General features: G+C 43.6%; 1 protein-coding gene across 2 annotated transcripts; it reads left to right on the forward strand.

Moving 5' to 3' along the window:
• Window positions 1–4110: 4110 nt before the first annotated feature.
• Window positions 4111–23665, forward strand: ptpn9a (protein tyrosine phosphatase non-receptor type 9a). Of its 2 annotated transcripts, XM_070907016.1 has the most exons (13): window positions 4111–4557; window positions 10583–10726; window positions 14952–15041; window positions 16886–17010; window positions 17335–17440; window positions 18139–18249; window positions 18687–19003; window positions 19279–19366; window positions 19593–19662; window positions 20118–20196; window positions 20319–20469; window positions 20956–21163; window positions 21440–23665. In XM_070907016.1, exons 1-13 carry the CDS (start codon window positions 4477–4479, stop codon window positions 21628–21630), a joined length of 1761 nt encoding a protein of 586 aa, XP_070763117.1. In that variant the 5' UTR covers window positions 4111–4476; the 3' UTR covers window positions 21631–23665. The 2 variants fall into 2 exon arrangements, with proteins under 2 accessions (XP_070763117.1, XP_070763118.1); XM_070907017.1 differs by lacking the exon at window positions 18139–18249.

Below are 23665 nucleotides of genomic sequence, written 5' to 3' on the forward strand. Positions count from 1 at the left end.
TCCACAACTATAGGATGGATTGCCATGATTTCTGCTTTATGAGCAAATGTCGGCTGTACCTTTATGTAATGCTAGATGACGAATGACAGCATCGTAACCCAGCATACCTGCACTGCTCACCTTCGGCAGCTCGTCGTCATTGTCAACCGCCTGCTTGGCTGTTGACTCTTAGTCTCTTTAAAATTCATTTAAGAGCGTTTTAACACATCATTTTTTTTCAGAACGCACTGCCCTCAATGGAGTTTACACTTTTAAGCAGCCGAAACAGGACTTTGTGTTTGGGGTACACAGAGTACACACTTCTGTGTAGAAACATCAACATAAATGTAAATAAGGGAGTTATCTTCACCACTAGACCAGCATGCACTGCATCTAAAAGACATGCTGTGTCTTGTGTTTCGTGCCACTACTCACTTTTTCTTCTTCTTTTGTTTTCTCCTTTTCTTGCTCTTGCAGCGGTATCGCTATTGCTCTCACCACCTACGCGGAACATCACCAGGTGAAGATAACGCGTTCACAACCTTCTGTGGGGATTGTTATAACTCATTCTGGGAAACATGAGCTCACTGAAGTGGAGGAAGGTGCACAATGCAGCTGAAGGAAACTCATTATACCACAATTACAATATCTCATCACGCGATAACACCTGGAAAGCATCAAACATCACAGACCGACCAATCTGTAACAGTAATAGTAGATCAAAGTATTTAGTGGCAGCAGGTTCTGATCATCTTTGGTTCTTTGCTTTTTAGTGAGATTCTACGTAAATGTAGACAAGAAAATGATAATGGTAGATTTTATGACAGTGTTGATGTGGTTTGTGATAAATCACATGATACTCCAGAAAACACAACATGAGAAATGTTTTCACAAGATCTCAGGTCTCCTCTCTCAAGTCTTTGTGGCATTTCAGCACAAGATGTTAGTTCATCGAGTACAATCGGATGATTTTTCTTTCACATTCAGTCACCTCTAAACCGAGGGCCCTGTCAAAGAGAGCAAAGTCAGGCATGTGGTTACTGCAAGAATTCAGCTATTAGTCAGCACTGATGACTTTCCAGGAATCGACAGTCCACAGTTACACTTTTCAGAGCGCTCTCAGTCATACATGTACATGCACACACACACACACACACACACACACACACACACACACACACACACACACACACTTGGTTACTTTAGGCCTCTCTGATCTCTATGAAAACCCAGTCACAAGACTTCTAAGGAGGGAAGCAGATTTGTGTTTCTGCTGCAACTCTCCAGCGCCTGTCAGACACATGATGGTAAAGTGTGAGTCCACACACTGCTGTAGTCAGGATTTCTTACAAATTGAGGTCACATCCTCTGTAGAAGGGCTCCACTCTAGCCACCACGTTTCTGAATATTTAAATAGTGATTCATGAAGCACTTTCATGTGTGTACAGTAAACATAAGCTACAGCCGATTAGCAGCTTAGCACAAAGACTGGTAGGTAACAAAATCTGCCTCCCAGCATCTCTAAAGCTCTAAAGCTCACTAAAGTCTGACCTGTAACACCACAGCGTGCTGTTACACTTCCGCTTTATTCATTACTGAGCTTTAATGGCGCTTGTAGGCAGGTAAGCCTTGGACAGAGCCAGGCTAGCTGTTTCCCCCTGGTTACAGTCTTTGTGCTAAGCTAAGATAAGCTAACTGGCTGTTGACCTACACCTTTAGCCGCTCAGATGTATTTTCAGTAAATATCATATTATCTAAATGCAGGTTCAAAGCCTTCTTCACACTATAATACTTTATTCCCTTATTACATTTCAATTTAACTTTAGAGAAGAATCTAATTTAACACCTTTGGTCTTCAGCATGTGTAAAGTCTGTAATGTGTTTCTAACTGTAGAATGTAAATTCCTCTGAAGGTCATTAAAGCCCTCAAATTCTCAGACACAATACTGTGGCCCTGGGTCCACAATGTCTTTATTTTGTATAAAACCCAGTTAAATGTGATTTTCATGCAGCCTTTACATAAATATTAGTCACTTTCCAGGCATCAGCGGGCCTGAAGAGGCTCATGCTGAACCAGAGGCGTCTGCACACACACGAGACAATATCTTGTAGAAAACGGATTTTTATTTTTGGGAAACTATGAATAACTTTATGAGTTTACTGAGTGCTACAGTGATTCACATCAGGCCTTCATCTCTTTCATGTTAAAGACTTTTCTTGACAGGGTTGACATTATGTGGGCGGGGCTACAGCGTTTACCAATCACATTTTCCCAAATGACCTGCTGTCAGCTGGTTTCACAGGAAGTCTATTGTTGTCCACTCCCTTTTCCCTTTGGTTTTCAGGCCAGACTTTCTCACGCCTCATTATTTACAGTTCGCCTATTGTGGGTCTTGTTTTTTGTGGAGAAAGAATATAAACAGCATGTGAATGTACCTTTAATTTCCGACCTTTTCTTACAAAAACCCGAGAAATGAATAGCTGTTTGAAAAGGCTTTTCCTTCTCCATCCACAGGTATAACAAGATATCTGTGATGGGAAGGATAACACAGCATTGAGAAAGAAAAGACTTCTGTTTAGCATCACGTTACTTTTACAGACTCACACATGAAGGAATCAGAGGCCATCAATAGTCTTGCAGGAAATGCAATCTCCTGACTGCATTTGAACTAACCTTCCTGCTGAAGTATATTCCTGTGGAGACCTGCAGTGTGTCTGTGGGTCATATTACAGAGACTTTATCGTACTGACGAGGATTTTCTGGTTCCTATGATGTCGTGCAATATCTGTAAAGTGTACTGGATTATAATGAAGCCTGGGGGATGCATGAGTTGAGAGTTCCACTAATTAAATTGCTATTCTTGCAACCAACTATTATCTCCTATGACTATGGTTATTTCCTCTCACTTTATTTCATGCATTAGTAATGTGCAGTGATAGTTTGGAGGGTGCTGTTGTGATGTACACCTACAGCTAATACAAAGATGTGCACAAAAACAGTATGTTTTAAATACAGACTACAGTGGAGGACGAGTAATATATTAAAGACACATGTTAAGATGTAACAAATACTAATAATAATTGGTCCAATATGTTTTTTCCACGTAGAACGTCAATAAAATACTTTCAGATTCTTCGAAGCATGCTTGCAATAGAACACGTGAACATGTTTAGTTTCCTAAAGTTCCCCTGCAGTCCAGTCTCATGTGTGCACTGGAGGCTTCAGGTTTCTGCATCACACGCGTGTAAGTTGCATGTTTCACCATGAAGGACTTCCAGCTGTGAGGCCACGGTGTTTGGAAATACACTTATTTGCCTTCTGGCGGAGGGTTAGATGAGAAGATTGATGCCTCCTTTACGTTTGTCTGTTAAATATGAAACTACAGCAGCAGCCGCCGGTTAGCTTAGCTTAGCATAAAGACTGGAAACAGGGAGAATCGTATCCTGTCCAAAGGTAACAGAATCCGCCTGCCTGTAGAAAAACTGTAAGTAAAACTACAAGCGGAGTTGCGTGTCACACACCTTCCTGTCGTCTCCGCTGAGCCGAGAAACACTCACACACACACATAACCCACTTCAAACTGCTGTTTGCATCCTTCAGTTTTACTCCAGGTCGTCCATTCGTGACCTTTAGAAGCGCTTGTGAGCAGATTTCGTTGCCTTTGGACGGAGCCGGGCTAGCTGTTTCTCGTCTTTATGCTAAGCTAACGGCTACTGGCTGTTATTTTTATATTGAACGTTGAGGGATGGAGGACAGAGTGGTGTCAATCTGCTCATCTAAGCAAGCAAATAAGCTTTTATTATATTATGTTTCCCACAGATGTGGAACTTTTGCTTCAAGGTGAGCTTTCCTCCTCAGCACGTGCTCTGCTGTACCTCAGAGCCCCCCCCCCCCCCCCGTCCTCGTGCCTCCAGATGCAAAGTGACACTCAAAATGGTGATCTTCCTGTTTGATTTCCTATTTTTATGAATGAAGGCGGGGGTCGTGAGCCTTTGTCATTTTCTGGTCTTGGCCACCAGGGGGGAGTGTGTGTGTGTGTGTGTGTGTGTGTGTGTGTGTGTGTGTGTCTCTCTCTCACAACATAAAGGCGACGTTCACGGCTAAAAACTTGCAATTCGTGGCATGGAGGAGTCGCCGGCGGCCGCAGCCCTCCGCTCCGTGTCAGGCCCGGTGAATGAGCAGCAGATCCCGGTCTGAAGACAGACACCATCGAGCCCCAGCGAAGCCTCGTCGAGCGGCTCGACTGTTGCCCTCTTTTTTTTATTTCCCTGCCCTGTCTTCTCTTTCTTCTCCTCGGTGAAATCTGACACAACATCCGCGGCTCTGCCTGCAGTTCGGATGCGGACTCGGGCTGGTCGCCCCGCAGCCACAAGAGACACGTTCAGCTCAGACTGCAGCGCTTCAGATGCCTTCAACTTTGAGCGAGAGGGACAACCCCTAGAGCCCCGCTGCTACACGAGGGACAGACACACAGACGTCTCCGTCGTCTTCACTTTATGAGAAGGACGCGTCTCGGCGGACGGAGACCAGAGCCGACGGGGGCCATGGCAGCTACTTTAACGGCGGAGGAAGAGCAGGTAGGCCCTCGGAGTCTTTCTGCTCCCACTTATCCCCGTGTGTTGCTCCGCTCCAGCCTCGGCCCGACCTGGAGGCATTTCGGCCCTGAGCGCTGCGTGTGCGCGCCGAGGCGAGCGGCGGCGGCGCGGCGCGGCGCGGCGCGGTGGATCTGTTGCGAAATGCTGCTGAATGTGGAGCGGAAATATTGTATCGATCTGTGGCGCTTTATTACTTTGGTTGCAGCGCTGTCGGTTACTCTCCTGCTAAAGTGTGGCGACACAGGCCGAGCTCGCCCTCAGCAGCCTCCACACATGTAAAATATTCATCTCGAGCTGCTCATTCGTGGGCACTGACCGTGATGTTGCACCGGGAGAGGCTCCGGGGGAGAGCTGCCTGTTCCAGGAATCTGTGGGCTACAGCAGGAACTCGGTTTATACTGCCCTGCTGGTAATGTGGCCATGAACAACCGGGTAAACTGTAACACCTAATTATATTATCAGCATTACATCAGCAGGTTGGAACATATATCAGGGACAGGAAATGCGTTTTCCTTCATTTGTAGGTCTGAAATACTGATGTGAGCCTAAAAAGCTGTAAACTTAGTTTGACTTTAAACACTGAAAGTAGCCAAAATAAAACTTGTACTAAATAGATTTAGTTCACTTTTAAAGGTAGCTGAGTCAGCACGTCGCTGAGCCCGATATGTTCTCCATAATATGTTGGAGGAAGTGGGGGATTTGATAATGTTCCAGTCTGCAGATGAGTTTTATATCATACAATATTCACATTGGACAAATGTATATCAGTGAGGGTGGACCATAAAGTTGAACATTATAACCTCCATGAAGGGAGGATCTGCTGTAGGACTGGACTTATGTTGGTTTATAGTTCAAATATAACCAGTCGAAGCCAAAGTGGCTTAAATAGTGCCAAACCATCAGGAATCCCACTGAGGGACTGTAGTCGCTGCGGGGGAATAACACTCAGTTTGGACCAGCTAGCGTTTGAAGCTTTGTGTGATTTGTTTGGAGTCTTCTTCTTTGGTGCTGGTCATGCTCGTGCCTTCTCTTCCCGCTGACTCCTCTCATCATCTGGCCAGCAGAAAGCCTTATCTGGCTACTCCATTTCCTGTGTGAGCCAGGGCCCCCGCTAGGGTACCGGACGCCCTCATTACATCCACAGCCTTGTGGGGGGTGTTTGGGTGGATTGTGTGTGTGTGTGTGTGTGTGTGTGTGTGTGTGTGTGTGTGTGTGTGTGTGTGTGTGTGTCTCGGGAGCATACACGAGTGTAGTGGAACTTCATTCTAAAGGCAGCTGTTAAAAGCATTTCCACTAGACTCGGGGGAAGGGGGGGTTTATGAGTTACAGAGTGCATGTGTGTGTGTGTGTGTGTGTGTGTCTATCATGTGCTTTAGAGAAAATCTGTGTGTTGTGTGTGTGTGTGTGTGTGTGTGTGTTCAGTCTACTCCCAGGAAGCAGTGGAGTGAGAGAAATTGGGGAATAGGGAGAGAGTGACGTTATTGACTTCCTGTTTTGGTATCGACTCGTGCCAAATGGGACTCGCTGAAGTGAAGCGAAGCCGCTTGGCAGCAGCAGCCCTACATTTGTAAATAGATTAGCATGGCATCTGTGCTCATTCTGGAAAGACAATGTCAAGGGCAGCCATGGATCCTCTTAAAACATCATAATAAAGAAATGCATTAGGATCAAGGTGAACTCATGACACGGTTTCCTTCAGACGTTAACACAGTCACGGCGTACAGTGTGACTCACACAGGAGACATTATGTCAATACTGAGACATTAATGACCAATTCTTGTAACCAAGGATCACGATGGTAGTAAGTAAAACTATTGTGTGCCAGTGAGACGGCATGTACAGTACCATCGACCTGCCTAAATGATCCACACCTTTATTTATCTACTCACGATGAGCTCCATGAGGACGGTCTGCGGGGTTATATTAGTGGCTGATAAATAAATCATCTATGACACTAGAGGAAGTTTTTGTAGACTAATCTCAGTGACAAACGATGCAGAGCTGACACGACGAGTCACTTAAATGATGAGTCAATCAACAGAAACCTAATTGGCAATGATGCTAATTGATCACTCATTTACTGTAAGTCATTGTTTAAGCAGTCATGCTGAAAATTCACTGGTCATCATCTCAAACATGAAGAACTGCTGGTTTTTGATAGTTGAGTTTTGTACTATTGGTCAGACAAAACAGGACTTGTGATTAGAGTAGCCAATGAGTGAATAAGGGATTGATTTGGGACACACATTTTTCTGTGATGCCATGGTTGTCCTCTGGGGCAGGGCCTCTCACCTTTTTGGACCCGTGGACTTAGTTTCAGGACTGTTTGGCAAAGAACCAACTACAACTTCATCCACTAACTCAGAGCACAGCAGGTTCCTGCCACAGTGAACCTAATCAATCAGTTATCGACAGTCAGTGTCAACAGCACCCATGAACAAACCCCTGACAACAAACAGGATTATGTCATGTCAGCTGTTTAATGGAGGGCCAGAAACCACTTGTTTAAAATGTCCCACTCAGTATTTCAGAACAACAAACTGAGGACATAAAGAATAAAGACCTGTGACCAGATACAGACTCATTCTGTACTCAGGCTGTTTAGATTCATGTCATGAGCCAGGATGAAGTGTTTTCAGATGAGTTATCAAGAACTTCGAGGAAAATCTCTCCTTCCAAATCAGAACTGGAGCAAGTCAAGCAAATATTTATGCATCCTCCAGGAATTGAATAAGTCACTCCTCCGCAGTGAGTCTTCCTCTGCAGTCTGGTGTGCTATCATGAAAACAAACTGGTTCATCCTCAAATTCCACTCTGGCGGATATGGCCCCTAGTGCAGAAAAACCAAACAAGACTGGCTTCTCCAGGAACAGAGGGTCACTGCCTGGAGTTGGCAGGCTCGCCTTAAAAGGCTAAGAGAGAAAGAGCAGCTGTCAGACCATTGAGTGTACCTGACAGCAATCTGACAGGAAGTTGTCTTTGGCCAACAGCGAAGGATTAACGCTTCACACTGCAACAACAAAGAGCGGACGGCCCACATTACATTTAACTTGTGGACTTTATGTTGAAAGATTATTCATCTGGTAAAGTCCAAAACATTTTTATGAACATAAACAACTCTGAAAGAGTGACGGAGATTAGGACACTGACTGTCTTATTCCCAGAAGAAAACCTTGTTAACCTTTTCACCAAATACGCTTTCTGAAAGATTTGATGTCCTGTTGACGTCACGTATTAGACTTACTGAGGTCTTACTAAGACAAATCGGAGCTCCACGTGCATACGGTGATGGTCTTGCAGCAGTCCGGCTTGAGCCCACTTTCAGAGTCAGGAAGCCCTGAGTCATCATCGTCTTTGTGATTTCCATCAGATAGAATGACAGAACAATAGTGAGTACACCCAGTAACCCAATGAAACTCGTTTAAATCAGTGAAAAGTGAAACGTCTTCACTTCTCGGTGGTCTTCTTCAGTGAATGGAGCTGAGGAAGCTGCTGAACACGTGGTCTATGGTGAGGGATGTGGCATGTTCCATGTTCACAGACAGACGATGTCACGACGCTGAAGAAGACCATGAGATGTGGTTGAAAACTCTGGAAGCTAGCAAGTGGACCTTTTTTTGATCTTAGATAAGTCAGAACTGAACTCCCTTTCCCAAAGTTAGTTCAAACTGGACTGAAGTATTGGAGCGTTTTCTAATTGGAACTATTCTGTCATAGTAATGAAGAATAATAATAATAATAATGAGTAGTTCATAGTTCAGGTCTGAAAGTTCAGTTTATATATATATTTATATACATATATATATATTAGGCTTCCTCTGCAGTATATATATTAGGCTCTGCTTGAAATGATCGGAGATCATTCTCGACGGCTCTGAAAAGCTCAGCCCTCCACCTTCCCCCCCCCCATGAGAATCGGATATGAAAGGACGTCAGCTCTGTCAGGTGCAGTCATCCCTCATCCCTCTTGCATGTTAAGGCCTCTGAACAGAGCAGAAGCTGCAGGCCCTCCTGTCTGTGAAAGCGCTGGCTTTCCTGTGGAGAGACAGTGGCATCCTGTCTTCGGGCTCGGGGCTCGTCACTGATCGTTTTGTATTCCTGGAGAGCCGCGGACTCCCAGAACTTGACTTCCTGTCTCCCATGCATGCCCCACCGCTGCTGCGCCTCACCAGAGAAGCGGAACCCTGTGTTTAAAGTTAAAGCTTTCATTGCCTCCTCTGTTGCCTTTTGACGATTCACTGGGTGCTGACTCGCTAACTCTGCGGGTGCTGAGGGTGGTGGGGGTGGGTTCCTGAGGGAGTGTATAATAAGAGCAGAGGGGAGGACAGGAAGCCCCTGAAAGGACTGCTGGCTAAATGCATAAGTTATTTGCAAGATGGGTGGAAGGCCTTTATGGTAAATACATTTTCCACATTACAAGTGCAGTTGTTTTTAGATTTGAACCAGTTTCTCAACATTGTGTTTGGTTACAAAAACATTTTGTAAGACAGAAAACGTTTCTCTAATTATGTATCATTACTTTAAAGTGGCTGTAATACATTTTTTATATTAACAATGGATCGCATGACGTCTTATGTGAACGGCGTCGCTTATAATTATCACCCAACACTCGGCTGTACGGCGCTTCATAGAGACCTCCAGTTCATTGTTTTGGTTTTACAGCCCACAACTTTTCTGTTTTGGTTCACTTTCACCTCTCAGACAGTTGGACACCAGCTGGTGAACGTAGGGGGACATTTAGTGGCTAAAGAGACAGATTTGGTAAGTTGGTGGAGACCAAAACAGAGTATATATTGGACTTCTATCGACCAGGGGGCCTGAAACAGACTCCAAATGAATGCTGATGTTGTAAATATGTTGTAAACTGTTCACTAACACTGATGTCTTATCAACTTACAAGGTGATAATATGTCAGTTGTGTTTCCGCTGGCCCCCAAGTGGCCAAATAATCAGTTATTACAGGTTTAAATATATTTTACGCTTGATTTTGTGAATACCCGATGCAAGCTTAAAATAAATAAAAATCAAATACACTTCAAGACATAGTTTGAAGCTAAATCCTAAAGATCTCCGTTCAGATTGTGTCTGATTGATGCCACGTAATCAAACATCAGTTGTTTTTAGCTCTGGGGTTGTTTCCTGTGGCGGCTGCCAGATTTCACAAGAAACTAATTAGCGTCTTCATGCTGAAACATGTTAGATGCACATGTGTAAACTTCACCACCACAGAGTTTAATGGCCAATTAATCATCTCTTTCCTGATGAAGAGGCACAGAAACCGGATAACAAATCAAACCTAAAACCCCGTCAATTTCATTGCCAATGAAGGACTGCTTCATTAGTTGATATCTCGGCACTCGACAGCCAGACACGACTGGCTTCACTGCAAAGTACAATTAACAGTCTGAGTACGTTGCCCTGTCATTACTGCAGCTTCATGTCTTAAACACCAGTTCAGCAGGATTCCATCTCTTTCCCCTCTCATGCTCTTGCGCTCACTTTATAAAAACTATGTGAACATTGTTCTAAACTGGAACTAAACAAAATTCCACGTTCGTCTACATTCTGCTGTTTACATGTGTCGCTCCTCCGCCTCACTTTTAGCTCAGCCATGCATTGCTGTTTCTATTTCTATGTCCTTTCATGGCTTCCACAAAGTGCCAAAACATTCCCAAAGATAGCTGAGGTTAACACAGAACTGAGGAATAACTAACAATCGTTTTGGTTGCCTGCACAAATTACAGTTCACACATTATATTTCGTACCTCTCTGTGTAAATACAGCAGCCTCTGTAAACACACTGGCAGTGAGCAGGACTGCGACAGTCCCTCCGACTGTAACACAGCATATATACCAGGCCATAACATGGTGTCAAATATTCAGTGAGGCCGTAGATAGCACTTCCTCTGAGGATGTATCAACTTTAAAGCCCAGTTTCACTTCCTTCCTGTTTGACCCTTCGAATATAGGAGTACAAAGTTTTTTACCACATCTGTGTCTGTTTCAGGCTACAAGGCAGTTTCTGGAGGAAATCAACAAGTGGACCAGTCAGCATGGAGTGTCACCGTTGTCCAGGGAATTGGCCGTCAAGTTCCTCATGGCTCGCAAGTTTGACGTCCTCCGAGCCATCGAGCTATTCCACAGCTACAGAGTAAGGAGAGACGGGAGAATCATTTATATTAGAACCGACTTGCTGCTGCTTATATATACACAACAGCAGGACAGTTGTGACGTAGCACCCTCTGGTATCCAAACTGGAAGTCCACATCTGTTAAACGGTGGCTATGAACAGCTGAACAACTTGTCCATTTAAATACAGTCCAGTAGACGTGTTGGTGTTGGATGTTTCTCCTAATATTTACTATTAATGTCAGTATGTTAATTAGCTAACCAAGTGGGCAGCCCACACTATTATCACTTTATAAACAGCTGAACAGAGCGCCAGGTCACAAAATGTAGTTGCATTAACGTTTAATAAGGTAAGGTAATAGGTAATATTAAGGTCATAGTTTAGCTACAAGGACTTTTTCAGTTTCATTGAAGTTTTCATCCCTCTGAAACAAACCAGTGGGCTCATCTTCAAGAGCGCTTTTTTAAATTTTAAATGATTTCCTCCGAGTCGGCACTGGATGTTGGAGCCTTCATAGAAACAATTCAAATTACTGCTCGTGACGGCTGGATATCGTTGCAAAACTTATCATTTTGCACGACAATGGCTTAGGTACATATATTTGTGCCAAACTACTCAAGGCACCAGTATTAAATAAAGAGCTTTGCCTCGATATGAGAGTCTTAAGTTAGAAACGTTATCAGATCATAGAATAAGTAAACAAGCCTTATCATTCAGTGTCAGCTCTAAATACTTTTCAGTACCTGATGAAGACATTTTGGTTGAACTCTTCCAGTATTAAGGATTGATACTCAGCCCCCTCGTACTAAAGTTATGAGTGTTACACATGAGATTATTCAGCCTGTCTCACACAAACAGGTGTTTTTATCAAAGACTGTGTCTCTTCCTCTGAGACCATGACATATTCTGTGACCTCTGTCAGCAGGATCCATCAAAGCTATAACTGCTCTAACATCGTAGGCCAGTTAGAAAGCTGTGAAGAAGAGGAAGAGGAAAATGTCATTATGTGCAGGGCTGACTCATCTCAAGCTATAACTCAGGTTGTTTTGGTGAAAACATAGTTTCCAGTTTTCTATAACCTCAATTTAGAAACTCATCTAACTCATCAGTCTAAACATCTTCTGTTTCAACGTTATCGAAGGAATCTACGCCCACATTGGAACAATCCTCTCATGCTCATTGTGCTGAATATCACCCTTTATTCCCACAGAACCACTATTAGTGTTATATCAGCCTCTTGTTTGGATGATTATGACACAAAGTCTGACACGTAACATAACGTAGTTTACTACCTTACTACTTCCTCATGTGGAGCATCCTCACCACACCCACAGCACAGTAACACAAGGCCCCAGCCAAGCGAGACATCACCGAAACAGATGCACCAAAACCTGAGGCCAGACACACACACACACACACACACACACACACACACACACACACACACACACACACACACACACACACACACACACACACACACACACTCTGAATTGTACACCTGGGGGATATTTCGAGAAGCAGCATGCAGGCGTATTCAGCTTTCCAGAGAGCTTGAAGCTTATCACAAAGTAAGTGTTTGGTTGGTTTGGTTTGGAGGTTTTGAGTTATGAGGTTAGAGTAAATGAGGAACATGATAGGTAGGTTATGTTTAGCCAGCATGCAAAACAATATTAAACACAATGATAGAGTTGAATATTTCTGATGTCTGCGTGATAAGTCAAATGAAAGAGTTTTTTAGGATCTTTTGGAGCGTTTGGGGAGCGTTGGAGGCTCACAACAGCTATGCGTCTCTACTGAACATTGTTTATCTTCTCCTTTTTCTTTCCTGTTTGTTTGCTATGCTCTTAACCACTTCCCTGGGGAGGTAAATTGAAACAGGCCCCAGTTTAAAACATGCATAGGAGTATATCTATAGCAGCTAGCTGTATATCTCTAAGTATCTGCTGTAGAGACGTTGGGGGGGCCACCTGACTGTGTGCCACAGCTGAGAACAAAATGGAACGGAGCAGAGAAAAGATGTCTGTTCACAACATATCACTGAAACAGCAGCTGGTGACCTTGGCGGTATTATTACCATCAAACCGGAAAATGACGATCAAGATGAAACCTCGAGGGCAGGATCAGTGGATCAGACTGCAGGTCTCATTTACTTTATGATCTGAAAATAACATCTAATAAGAACATAATCAAGACCTGCTCCTCCGAGCCACCTCATGACTACCAGGGAGTTGAGGATAATGTCTCATTTTGTCCCTAATTGGTCTATACTGCTGTAAATTTAATTCTAGATTTCCAAATTTTAACAAGCAAAATGGGATTTATCTGCTCAGATCTGCTCCGGTTTATCCACTGCAGCAAACGGAAAGTTCCCAGACGTCTTGCACACACTCTAATGACCTGAATAGCTTCAAGACGTGGCAGGATTTTACCCCCTGCCTTTCAGTAAAGTCACTTCAATCACCAAGGTGGGTTCTCATTACTGCAATGAATAGTTGGCCTGCATAAACGCGACTCATTTCTGAATGCCTTGAATGTGACTTTGAGGCGGATTAGTCTCCCCTGCCACGCCACAGTTCATTTAACTGGCTTTAATGCTGCGTCAGCACCAGGACGGAGGCTGGGTACAAGTCATTTGTCAGAACAAACTAAGGAGGCAAGTTTCCAGTGAAGTGTTTGTTTGGCCGTCAAACTATTTAGTTGTAGTGATGCCAGTGAGTCATGTATACATATTTATACAAAGTCACATAATAACTACCACTCATTAATTTTAATATTCTATAGAACTGATTTTAATCCCAAACGCTGTTTCTTTATAACGGAAATCCATGTTTAGTGCCGAGAACATGGTGCAACATGTAAACAGTGAATTAAAGATCTTCAAATATACTTACTTCACTATACTTTATTAACACAATATGACTCTTTATTGATTTCTGAGTTTTCTGTGATTCGTCACAAACTGTAGATTTCATTTCATCTCAGGGAAACATGTCATTGATCTGCTGGCTATTTTTCTATTGATTATGCTACTGTTGTCACACTACAAGTTCCATCTTCAGAAAGTCAAAGTCACTCTCTGGTTCTCTGCAGGAAGCTGCCTGAGAGCATAATAACAAGCAAACAGGAAACACAAAAGGAGATCAGCAGTGTTCATGTTGTGCAGCTGATATATTTAAAGGAATGGTTCAACATTTCTGGAAATATGCTTATTTGCCGCGCAGAGTTAGAGGAGATTAAACCCACTCTCACGTCTGTCGGTTCAATATGAAGCCTGCAGCCGGTTAGCTTAGCTTAGCAAAAAGACTGGAAACGGAGAGAAACAGCTAGCCTGGGTCCGTCCAAAGGTAAGAAAATCCAGCTGGCAGCACCTCTAAAACTCACTGACATGAGATATCTTGTTTGTTTTAATCCATACAAAAACTGAATGGTGTAAAAATGACACGTAATGTCTGTTTCGTGCCCTCAGTAACTTCTTGGAGTCTTGTTGTCACCAGACAACCAGCAGAGATTCCAGGACCAAGACAAAGTCCAGCAACAAGATGTAACGTGTTAGTGAGTGCGCTTTAGAGGCGCTGGTAGCTGGATTTCTCTGGTTTAACTTGGTCAAACATTTACTTTCGTTTCAGTGTCATCAATCATTCTGGAGACATTAAGGCTCAATCTCAGTTGCCAGGTACACGTCTTACAGGAAAACATTAGGTCTATCTGCAGCTCTGATATTACATTACTTGGAATATGGCTGCCCTCCAACATAATATATCCATTCTGATTTTTGTAAACTGCTTATGTCTGTACATGTTTTGTCTCCCATTACCACACAATTGATTTAAAAAAATCTTAAAAGAACAAGGAATGATTGAGCTGCAGTAACTCTGAACTCAATCACTAGATGTGGTTTCCAACAAGTTTCCAAAAGCCTCTATGAAAACCAGCCCCTCTGTGAAATTATGGGGATGGGGGGGGGGGGGGGGGGGGTTATTTTGGGTTTGATGACTTCTCCTCCAGGTAGGTGGGGTTCATCTCATATCATCACTGAACAGTAAATGGAAATGACACCTCACATTCTTGGCCCTTAGAATGAGTTCAAGAAACTCCCACACAACCTCCGTGGGGGGGGTGGAAACCTTGCAGAGAGGGATCCTCCTGGCAGGAAAGCCAGGCGGGTAATTCTCTATTGTTCACAGAAAGGAATTCACCTCAAAGTGACGGCCTGACTTCACCTGCTGTGATCTGTTTTCTTCAGGAAACACGTCTTAAAGAAGGAATCGTCAGACTTCAGCCTCAGGAAGAACCTCTGCGCTCGGAGCTGCTCAGTGGAAAGTTCACTGTGTTGGTAAGAGTCTACTATAAATCTTCCAGTCCCTAAAATGGAAAAATCCAGTCTGATGTCACATTACGGAAGAATTAAGGATAAGGCAGGCGTTATTCTATAATGTCCTTATTATAAACAAATCAAATGAAAAGACCTCTTAAATCCTTCTGACACGTTGTCTGTGAATCCAGAGCCTGATGTAGTTTATTCCTCTGTCCCATTAACCTCCATTGTTTTGTCTAAAAACTATTGAAAACAAATGGGACAGATTGTTGCACTGACATGTTCTTTCATTATTATGATAAATGGGTACTAAATATATAAACACTAGAACACTAAATGTGTATTCATCCGCTGCTGAAAATAGTTCCCAACAAACGCAGTATTTACACGTTGACGTTTGCTGAAAAACTTCAGTGCTGGGTTAAAACTGAAACTGTTTACTTGTGACCTGTTTTAAAAGACGGACATCTTCACCAGAAACCAGTGGGCTTGAGTCAGAGTGCCACAGACGGGAAGTCAGGAAGCATTGAGACAGACATTGTTGGTTTTGGTATTTTCACAGCATTGTTGTGAAGAAACATGTAGAATAACAACATGCTCGTCCTTTAACATCTCAGCTTACAATCCCATATTCAGCTGTTGCTTATCACATTTTTTGTATAATTATTGTTGTAAAATGTTGCTTCTCTCCTACAGTTCAGTCTTTTCCGATAGAATAATGGAAGCTGCAGTTAAACTTGCTTCAGTTCAGAATTACTCAGGCGGTGACAACATGTTAGCATCGTTGGGCTGTCTTGTCTTTCTCCTTTCCCCATGTTACCTTTCTTCTGGACTTGGTCCACGAAGTACCTTAGTTTGAGGATCAATCAATCAATCAATCAATAACTGACACTTCAGAGTATCCCAACTTGCTAATAAGGTTTAGGGTACAAATTCTGAAAGCAAGCTCTCATAATGAGGAAGTAAGAGTCCTTTCGGGGTGCTAGTTGTTGATTGACTGATGTGCCAAGTGGATTTCCTGAGCCGGATAAAGTTAGCCTTTTGTCAGCCAAATCACAGCCATAAAAGATGCCCCCCTCCCAGCGCACACACTCACAAACACACTCCCACTCTGCATTCCCCCTCTTCCTTCCCCATTGACGTGCCACAGTGGCATTGATGCTGCACATCCTCTTGTCTGACGTCGGAGATCTCCAGCCTCAGCAGCGGGCTTCATATCCTGTGTGAGGTATTTTTAGCCCCCGTGCCCGAGAACACAGGCTGATTTGCTTACAAAGGACGGTGCTGTGGTATCTTTGGTCAGCGGCTTCTTTCAAGTGAAGAGTGTCTCGTTCTTCTGACACCAGCAGCCTGAACACTGATCAGGTTTGACGTGAAAAATATGTTCTGTGTCAGGAAGAAAAAAAGAGCTGTAAGGCCTGCAGCATCATTATTGACAAGAGCTGTTCCTGCTGCTGAATTGTTGACAGCCCCTTTTGGCAGCGAGCCAGTAACCAGCATACGAACTTAAGTGCCCCCCTGTGGTCATTGTTCATCCTTCACTTTTGCAGAGCTTCCATGCGGCTGCCTCGTTGTCGCACTTTAAACCAGCTCAAGCAGTTAACTCCTTCAAGTGGCTAAAAGCACCACGAGATATCTGTGACGTTTTCCTCACAGACATCTAATGATGAATTCAACAATAGTTCCTGGAGACGCAGAAGATAAATGAAACCTTCAGAATACAAAGAGGGCTCAGGTTTAGCCGCCTTGGAAGAAGGGAATCAACAGTTCAGTACAGGGAGCTAAGAGCTGGCAGTGAAAGGGGGTGAACTCGTCACACTAGGCTGAATGCTGATATAACCTGTTAGCTTTGTGTATTCCAGAGTGTGCGGGACCCTTCAGGGGCCTCCATTGCCTTGTACACGGCCAAACTTCATCACCCAAACAAGACAGGCAACCATGTGGTGCTTCAGGCCCTCTTCTACCTCCTGGACCGGGCCGTGGAAAGGTGAGCACTGTGGTTTTAGGTAGACAGCCTGAATGTCAAAGAAGTTATAATAAAATAGATGCATTTTGTTCGAAAGTGAAACATATACAGTCCTGCTTTAGCCGTGGAATCTGGTGCAGCCTTTCACTTAAACCATAAACGCATCATCCAGTTGATTTGTTTGCTCCACATGTAAAACCAAAGCTTGCACTGTCCAACCATACTGCTGTAAGCTATACGTGTGATTGTCACTGTGTTGGAAAAAAGACTTGCTCTTGCCTGGATAAGTTAGTTGTTACCTGATCTGTTTGTCACTTAGAAGTGTTGACTTCTGTTTGCCCACAGTTTTGAGACCCAGAGGAATGGCTTGGTGTTCATCTACGACATGGCAGGATCCAACTACACAAACTTTGAGCTGGACCTGAGCAAGAAGATCCTCAACCTGCTCAAGGTTGGAATTTCAGTGCTGCATTTTACGTTTTATACATGTAGATGTGGAATTTTCTTCCATTGTTGAAAATGACTCACTCCTCTCCAGGTCCAGGTTAATACATAACTGTTATGTCCTTAAATTAAAACAGGGTTGGTGTCGTCAAGGCATGTAGTGACCATCCAAAGGGCGAAATGAATGGATCGCTGAATCAGCTGACAAGCATAAGAATGATTGAATCCATGCACCATGGCTGTGTAATACTCAGAGTGGTGCTTACTGTGGCAGATACCTGCGAGAATGCTTACATCTATGTGATTTATGCTGTAAGGATCTGGTCGTATGTCATGTGGAGTCAATTACACAGACACTTATGTGGCCCCCATCAGCATCAGTGGCATGTATTTCGTGCCCACATATTGATTGTAGCAGCTGAGTTGTGCTCATCAAATTCAGTTCACATATGCAGAAGTAGAGTTCCACAATATGGAAGTGGAAAAGGCACATTTATGTGTGTTTGGATTGTCTTCAAGAAATAGTGATGTGAAAGAGGATGAGCTTCTGTGGGTGCATAGACTAGATAAACTACCTTTCCTACTTTATTTCAAACCCAACAAACTAACTAATGACTGTCCACATCATGACTTTCAAAGAAGAATGAATATAAATGTGATATAAATCGTGGTTTGTTATAAGTTGTGCTGTCCTCTCTCCACCAGGGGGCGTTCCCTGCCAGGCTGAAGAAGGTGTTGATTGTCGGGGCCCCTGTTTGGTTTCGAGTGCCCTACAATCTGCTCAGCCTGCTTCTCAAGGAGAAACTTAGGGAGAGGGTAAATTGAGGAGCTCGCTGCTCATTTTCTAATACGTGCTCAATGTTTATGATGATGAAGATGAGTTTGTGTTTAGTTTATCTGGAGTGGCATACAATGAGTGAGCAGGCAATTCAGAGTCATTGATTGTTGCAAGTGATCATTTGATTAGGGGGTTCTCTCTGACCGCTGCTGCCTCTTAGATTCCTGGGATGTTAATGCTTCAGTCACTGGAGTCGATCACCCTACCACATTACTGTCCCTGAAGAATTTCATTAGTATGGATTTCTTTAGAGGCTGAGTCGCCTGATGGTCTACTGTAAACCGTGTTTCAGGATTATTCATGGAATCAAGAATAAAAGGCTGAACATCAATTGAAAGTCTTGATTACTGGTCGTCAGCAGCTTCAGCCCTCCACTAACAGAAGCCTGAATTGTGCCGTTCTCTTCCGACTCCAGGTTCAGATGGTGAAAATGGCCGAGCTGCGCCAACACCTCCCCATTGACTGCCTCCCCCAGCACCTCGGCGGCCTGCTGCCTCTGGAAGCGTACAGCTGGAACCAGCAGCTACTGGCGGGCCAGAACGGCCGGGTGGACCCAGTGGACGAGCTGGTGGGCATCCCCCTGGAAGATTCTTCCATTCACGTCTCCGGACCCGAGTCCATGCGCCCGCAGGAGCTGCTGACTCACCTCGGCAGGCTGCAGCGCTCGGGCATCCATCTGGAGTACGAGGAGCTCCGCAACGAACCGTCGCCTGGAACCTTCCACTGTGCACAGTGAGTTTGTCTGCTGAAGACTTCGGAGCGAACACCTGGAGCACGGGGTCATCACTCGAGACAGTTCCCCTTTTCACTTTCTGTAAAAGCAATGAATCAGTTAACCTTTCCTCAGGGGACAGTTCCAGTTACACCGAAAAACAAGTGTCCTAGTTGTCTATGTGTATATATATATACATATATATGTGTGTGTATATATATATTGTTAAGTGTTGGTGGAAGCTGGCTACAGCAGTGAGTATCTTTTAGTAATATTTTGTATTATATGTTTACAGATCAGCCTACAATCAGGAGAGGAATCGCTATGGCGACGTGCTGTGCCTTGATCAAACCAGAGTTCGTTTGAAAGCCAGAAGGAACGAGGTTGGTGCTTTTTTAAATCTGCGTATTGCAGGTCTCATTCGTATCAAAGGAAAGAGGCTGCCAGTTCCATTCATGGTCACTCTCAGATGCCAAGCTTCAACATTTTGAAAGGCTGCCACACTGCGAATGAGTGTAACCAAAGTGTTTTCATTCTGTTGTGTTTAATAACATAATACTCCATCAGACGTGTTACTTCCATCTTTGAAACAAAGCGTTGTTCCCACAGAGATCAGACTACATCAATGCCAGCTTCATGGACGGCTACAAACAGAGGAATGCATACATTGGTACTCAAGGTACAACTGTCACATATATGTGTACTTAATGCTCTCTGGATGGCTGAAGTATTTGAAGAGATGCTTAAATATTCATTAGTGTTTATAGATGGATTTATGGATATTTTTGCCAAGAAAATCAGGAATTTCACGAACAGAAAGTCAAATTTTTCCACTTTAATTGGCCAGTTTGTTGTGGGCTTTAGACTAAAGAGGTATGTAGGGGGGTGGGTTTGAGTGTCCTGAGAAAAGCATTGAAAACTGACATATCAGCAAGATTTAACTTGGGGGGGGGGGGCACTGAAATGGCCTGGATCCACAATGAGGCCAATGTTGTGATTAAACAATCATTAACAGTAAATGAAGAGGGGAGAACAGGGAAGAGTCATGTTAATGCTTCACGCTGCTTCACGCTGCTTCACGCTGATCACTGAAGTCATTGTCATGTGCTTTGAATCTCCTGTTGATCTGTGTAGGCCCACTGGAGAAGACCTACAGTGATTTCTGGAGAATGGTCTGGGAACAGAACGTGCTCGTTATCGTCATGACAACCAGGTAATTTCAATTCATACTTGTTTGTCGGGTCAAAAAAGGTTCCAGTTTCTCCTTTTTAAAGGTTGGTCAGAATTCAAAGTGTGACTTAAATGTATTGAATCAAGTTTGTCTCTGTGCTGCAGGACAGATGAGGGCAGTCGGAGGAAGTGTGGACAGTATTGGCCTCTGGAGGAAGGGGGGCAGGAGGTCTACGGCCATATGGCAGTGGTTAACCAAAGGGTTGACCACCACACCCACTACAACCACACCACCCTCGAACTGCACAACACCGAGGTACAGCCTGGACACTGCAGGAATATGTATTGCAACAGGATTGTTCATACTGGGGAGTTTTTTCATGAAGCAACAATATTCAGTTTGTCAACGAACAACTTGGAGGAAATAAAAAAGCGTAGCAGCTAAAGATAAGAGTTCATCTCGGTCTCTTTATCAGCTCTGATGGATTCAGGATAAACTATGTAGCCCAATGCCCAGATTAAAGATGGGAGACGGTGTTAAGACGTTACATGTAGAGAAGCTGCTAGGTGTTTTTTTGTTCTTAGCACAGAGCCAAGCTAGCTGTCTTTACTTTATGCTAAGCTAAGCTAAACGCCTGCTGGTTCAAGCTGTGTGTATAGCGTACAGAGAGTGGTATTGATCTTCTCTGTAAGTGTTCCTTTAATGATGCGGTCAAGCCTTGTTTTAAGAGCAGAACTCAATTTTCAAAGTTACGACTAATGCTCAACAAGCATGTCACTAAAAACTTTTTTATCCTTTCAGACATGCGAACAGAGACAAGTGAGTCATTTCCAGTACCTCAGCTGGCCTGACTACGGCGTTCCCACCTCAGCCGTCACTCTCATTGACTTCCTGGGAGCTGTGAAGAGACAGCAGAGGAAAATGGTGAAGGCTTTGGGACTTCAGTGGACAGGCCACCCACTGGGACCCCCGCAGGTGGTCCACTGCAGTGCAGGGATTGGGAGAACAGGTGAGATCCTGAGATTGTATTTTTCCAAAAGCTTGACGTCCGATTATTGCCTCATCATGTCTTCATCAGATTGTTTTCAGGCAAAATCAATGTTTTATAAAACGCACATATTTCTGGGACCGACACCCAGTTTTGAAATGACATTATGAGGCTCAGGTCATCACAGAGTAGATGAGACCATAAAGCTTTAAACCAAATTTGGACTCAAAAAGTAATAAGAATTGTGCTCCATTGTCAATAAAAAGTGTCCCTGCTAACAAGCCCTGATGTCGGCAGGTACCTTCTGTGCCCTGGACATCTGTCTGTCCCAGCTACAGGACGTAGGCTCACTGAATGTTTGCCAGACGGTGCGGCGCATGAGAACACAGAGGGCCTTCAGCATTCAAACCCCGGACCAGTACTACTTCTGCTACAATGCCATTTTGGAGCACGCCCAAAGGCAGGGCCTGCTCCCAGCCAATCAGTGAGCCTCGGCCCCGACTTCCCGAACCAATCCACGAGCCCTGAGACTTCTGCAGTCGATCTGTTAACCCCAAGCCGTGTTGTGTGACCAATTAGTGAGCCCAGGAAAGTTAACTTCCTCACAGAAGCTGTCTTTTGAAACTAGGCCATTCTTCATTGGCAAGCCAGACCAAGACAAGACAGTGAAAAGGCTTGAGTGTTGACATCATGATGTTTCAATGTGATAACATTCTCGCTTCCAACAATGTGACATTTTGTTTTTGCTGAACATATCTCAGAGTATACGTGGTGGCGTGAACACACTGCTCTTGTGTTGTGCAGTTTTGTGCTCTGTGGTCCGGCACAGTGGCTGAAGTGATGGAGATAATGTTCATTAACCTTTTGCTTATTTATTTGCCATTTTAAGGGGACCTTAAAGGAGTAGTTCACCCCAAAATAAAAATGAAATCATTATCCACTCTTCCCGTATCAGTTAAAACTTGTATGACTGCAGAACAGTGAAGTTTGTTTGCAGCCAAATGAATTCCCCACAGGTGTAGTTACTGTACGCAGACAACATCTTGGTCAGATGCATGAAGAAACACTGTAGTTCCACGCCAAGTGCTTCACTTTTATGCTTTTTATGTACAAATTGTATTTGTTGGCATTTCAAGTGACACGGGTGAGACGAAAGTTACTGACACAATTTTCATTTTGGGGTGAAATGATCCTTTAACTAAGAACACCATTTCCATTCCAAACAGGGAGCCGGACCTCCACTGTCATGCAACCAGAAAAGGTTTTAGTGAGGTAATAGTTCTTACACCTCCTGTGCCCAGGATATATTGCATTCGCTGTAGTGCATTTTTAGCACACGTCATGTAGATGGTACGAGCGAGTTCTCAGAGGGTCATACTGAACACAAGGAGGTGAAACTGCCCAACTTGTTGCCAAAAAACAATTGAGTCAAAACGTCTTTTGCCAAGAAGTTGCTGTATCCCTGTGCATGATGCATTCTCTCAGCCTCAGAAAGTGGCAGTAAAGCACATCAACATTTATCAGGCCGTTACATCCTCTCTGTGATCACTCAGTACATTTCTGTCCATGCGAGTTTTACATATTGAGATTGCCTGACTTGCAGTACAGACGGTGACCAGCGTCTGGCCGCCTTTGCTCACTAGCAGTGCCCTCTTGCTTTAGTGATTGTGGGAATGTATTGCTAAGCGCCCACACACACGCACACGTTTTAGAGCAGTCTGCAGTGACTGTGCCACTGAAGCGAACATCTGTGGAAGTCATCAGTTAAGACCTCATGAGGAGTGCAATACTTTTTCTTTTCTTTTTTTTTTTTTACACAAATCATGTCTTAGCACTTTTAAATAACTATTCCCAGTGTGCTCTGAGATTCGTCATCATGACAAACAAAAGTCAATATTAATTCTGTAGGTCTACATGTGATGCTGGGATAACTTGATTGTTCTTGTTAAAGTTAGTAATGCTGAAACATTTAGTGACATTTTGAACTTACCGTAAACCTCTGCATAGAGCTTTATTGGGACAAATCAAGAGGGTTTTACAGGGAAACCAGAAATTAATGACAGAATAGCTGTATAAGCATGCACAAATCTGTGCCTACACCCTATAAAGTCTAGAAGTATATTTTCATTATTATTGTGTAACTTTAAGTTCTACAGACTGTGGTTGTAATCAGTGATTTCATCTGGTCCCAGTATCTTGCCATTATTATAGAGCACATGTTCAAAAACTGAGCGTCTGTGTCATACGTTGGATTATGTTGTTGCCGGGTGAAAAAAAAAATGTGTTCTTTACTACAGAATTCATATTGAATTTGCTTGTAGTGAAGCATTTTTACGTCTGCCATCTTCATGCACTCTGATTTTAGAATTATTTTTCCTTTCAATGATGGACGCAAAATGTGCCCTATTTTATTTTTCTATTGTATTCAACAACTGTTTTCATACGATTACCCAGGATATACAGTTATCTACATTAATTTTATATTTGTTCTATTATAACCTATTACTTTATCATTCGTATGAC

The sequence above is a fragment of the Enoplosus armatus genome, chromosome 6 (assembly GCF_043641665.1).
Source record: "Enoplosus armatus isolate fEnoArm2 chromosome 6, fEnoArm2.hap1, whole genome shotgun sequence".
NCBI classification, from domain to species: Eukaryota; Metazoa; Chordata; class Actinopteri; order Centrarchiformes; family Enoplosidae; genus Enoplosus; species Enoplosus armatus.

What these genes read in the sequence shown, in the direction of transcription:
- ptpn9a (XM_070907016.1), top strand. Translation starts at nt 4,477, where the DNA reads ATGAGAAGGACGCGTCTCGGCGGACGGAGACCAGAGCCGACGGGGGCC. An exon ending in AGCTATTCCACAGCTACAGA is followed by an intron (nt 10,727 to 14,951) that starts GTAAGGAGAGAC and finishes TGTTTTCTTCAG; the next exon opens with GAAACACGTCTTAAAGAAGG. An exon ending in GTGGAAAGTTCACTGTGTTG is followed by an intron (nt 15,042 to 16,885) that starts GTAAGAGTCTAC and finishes TGTGTATTCCAG; the next exon opens with AGTGTGCGGGACCCTTCAGG.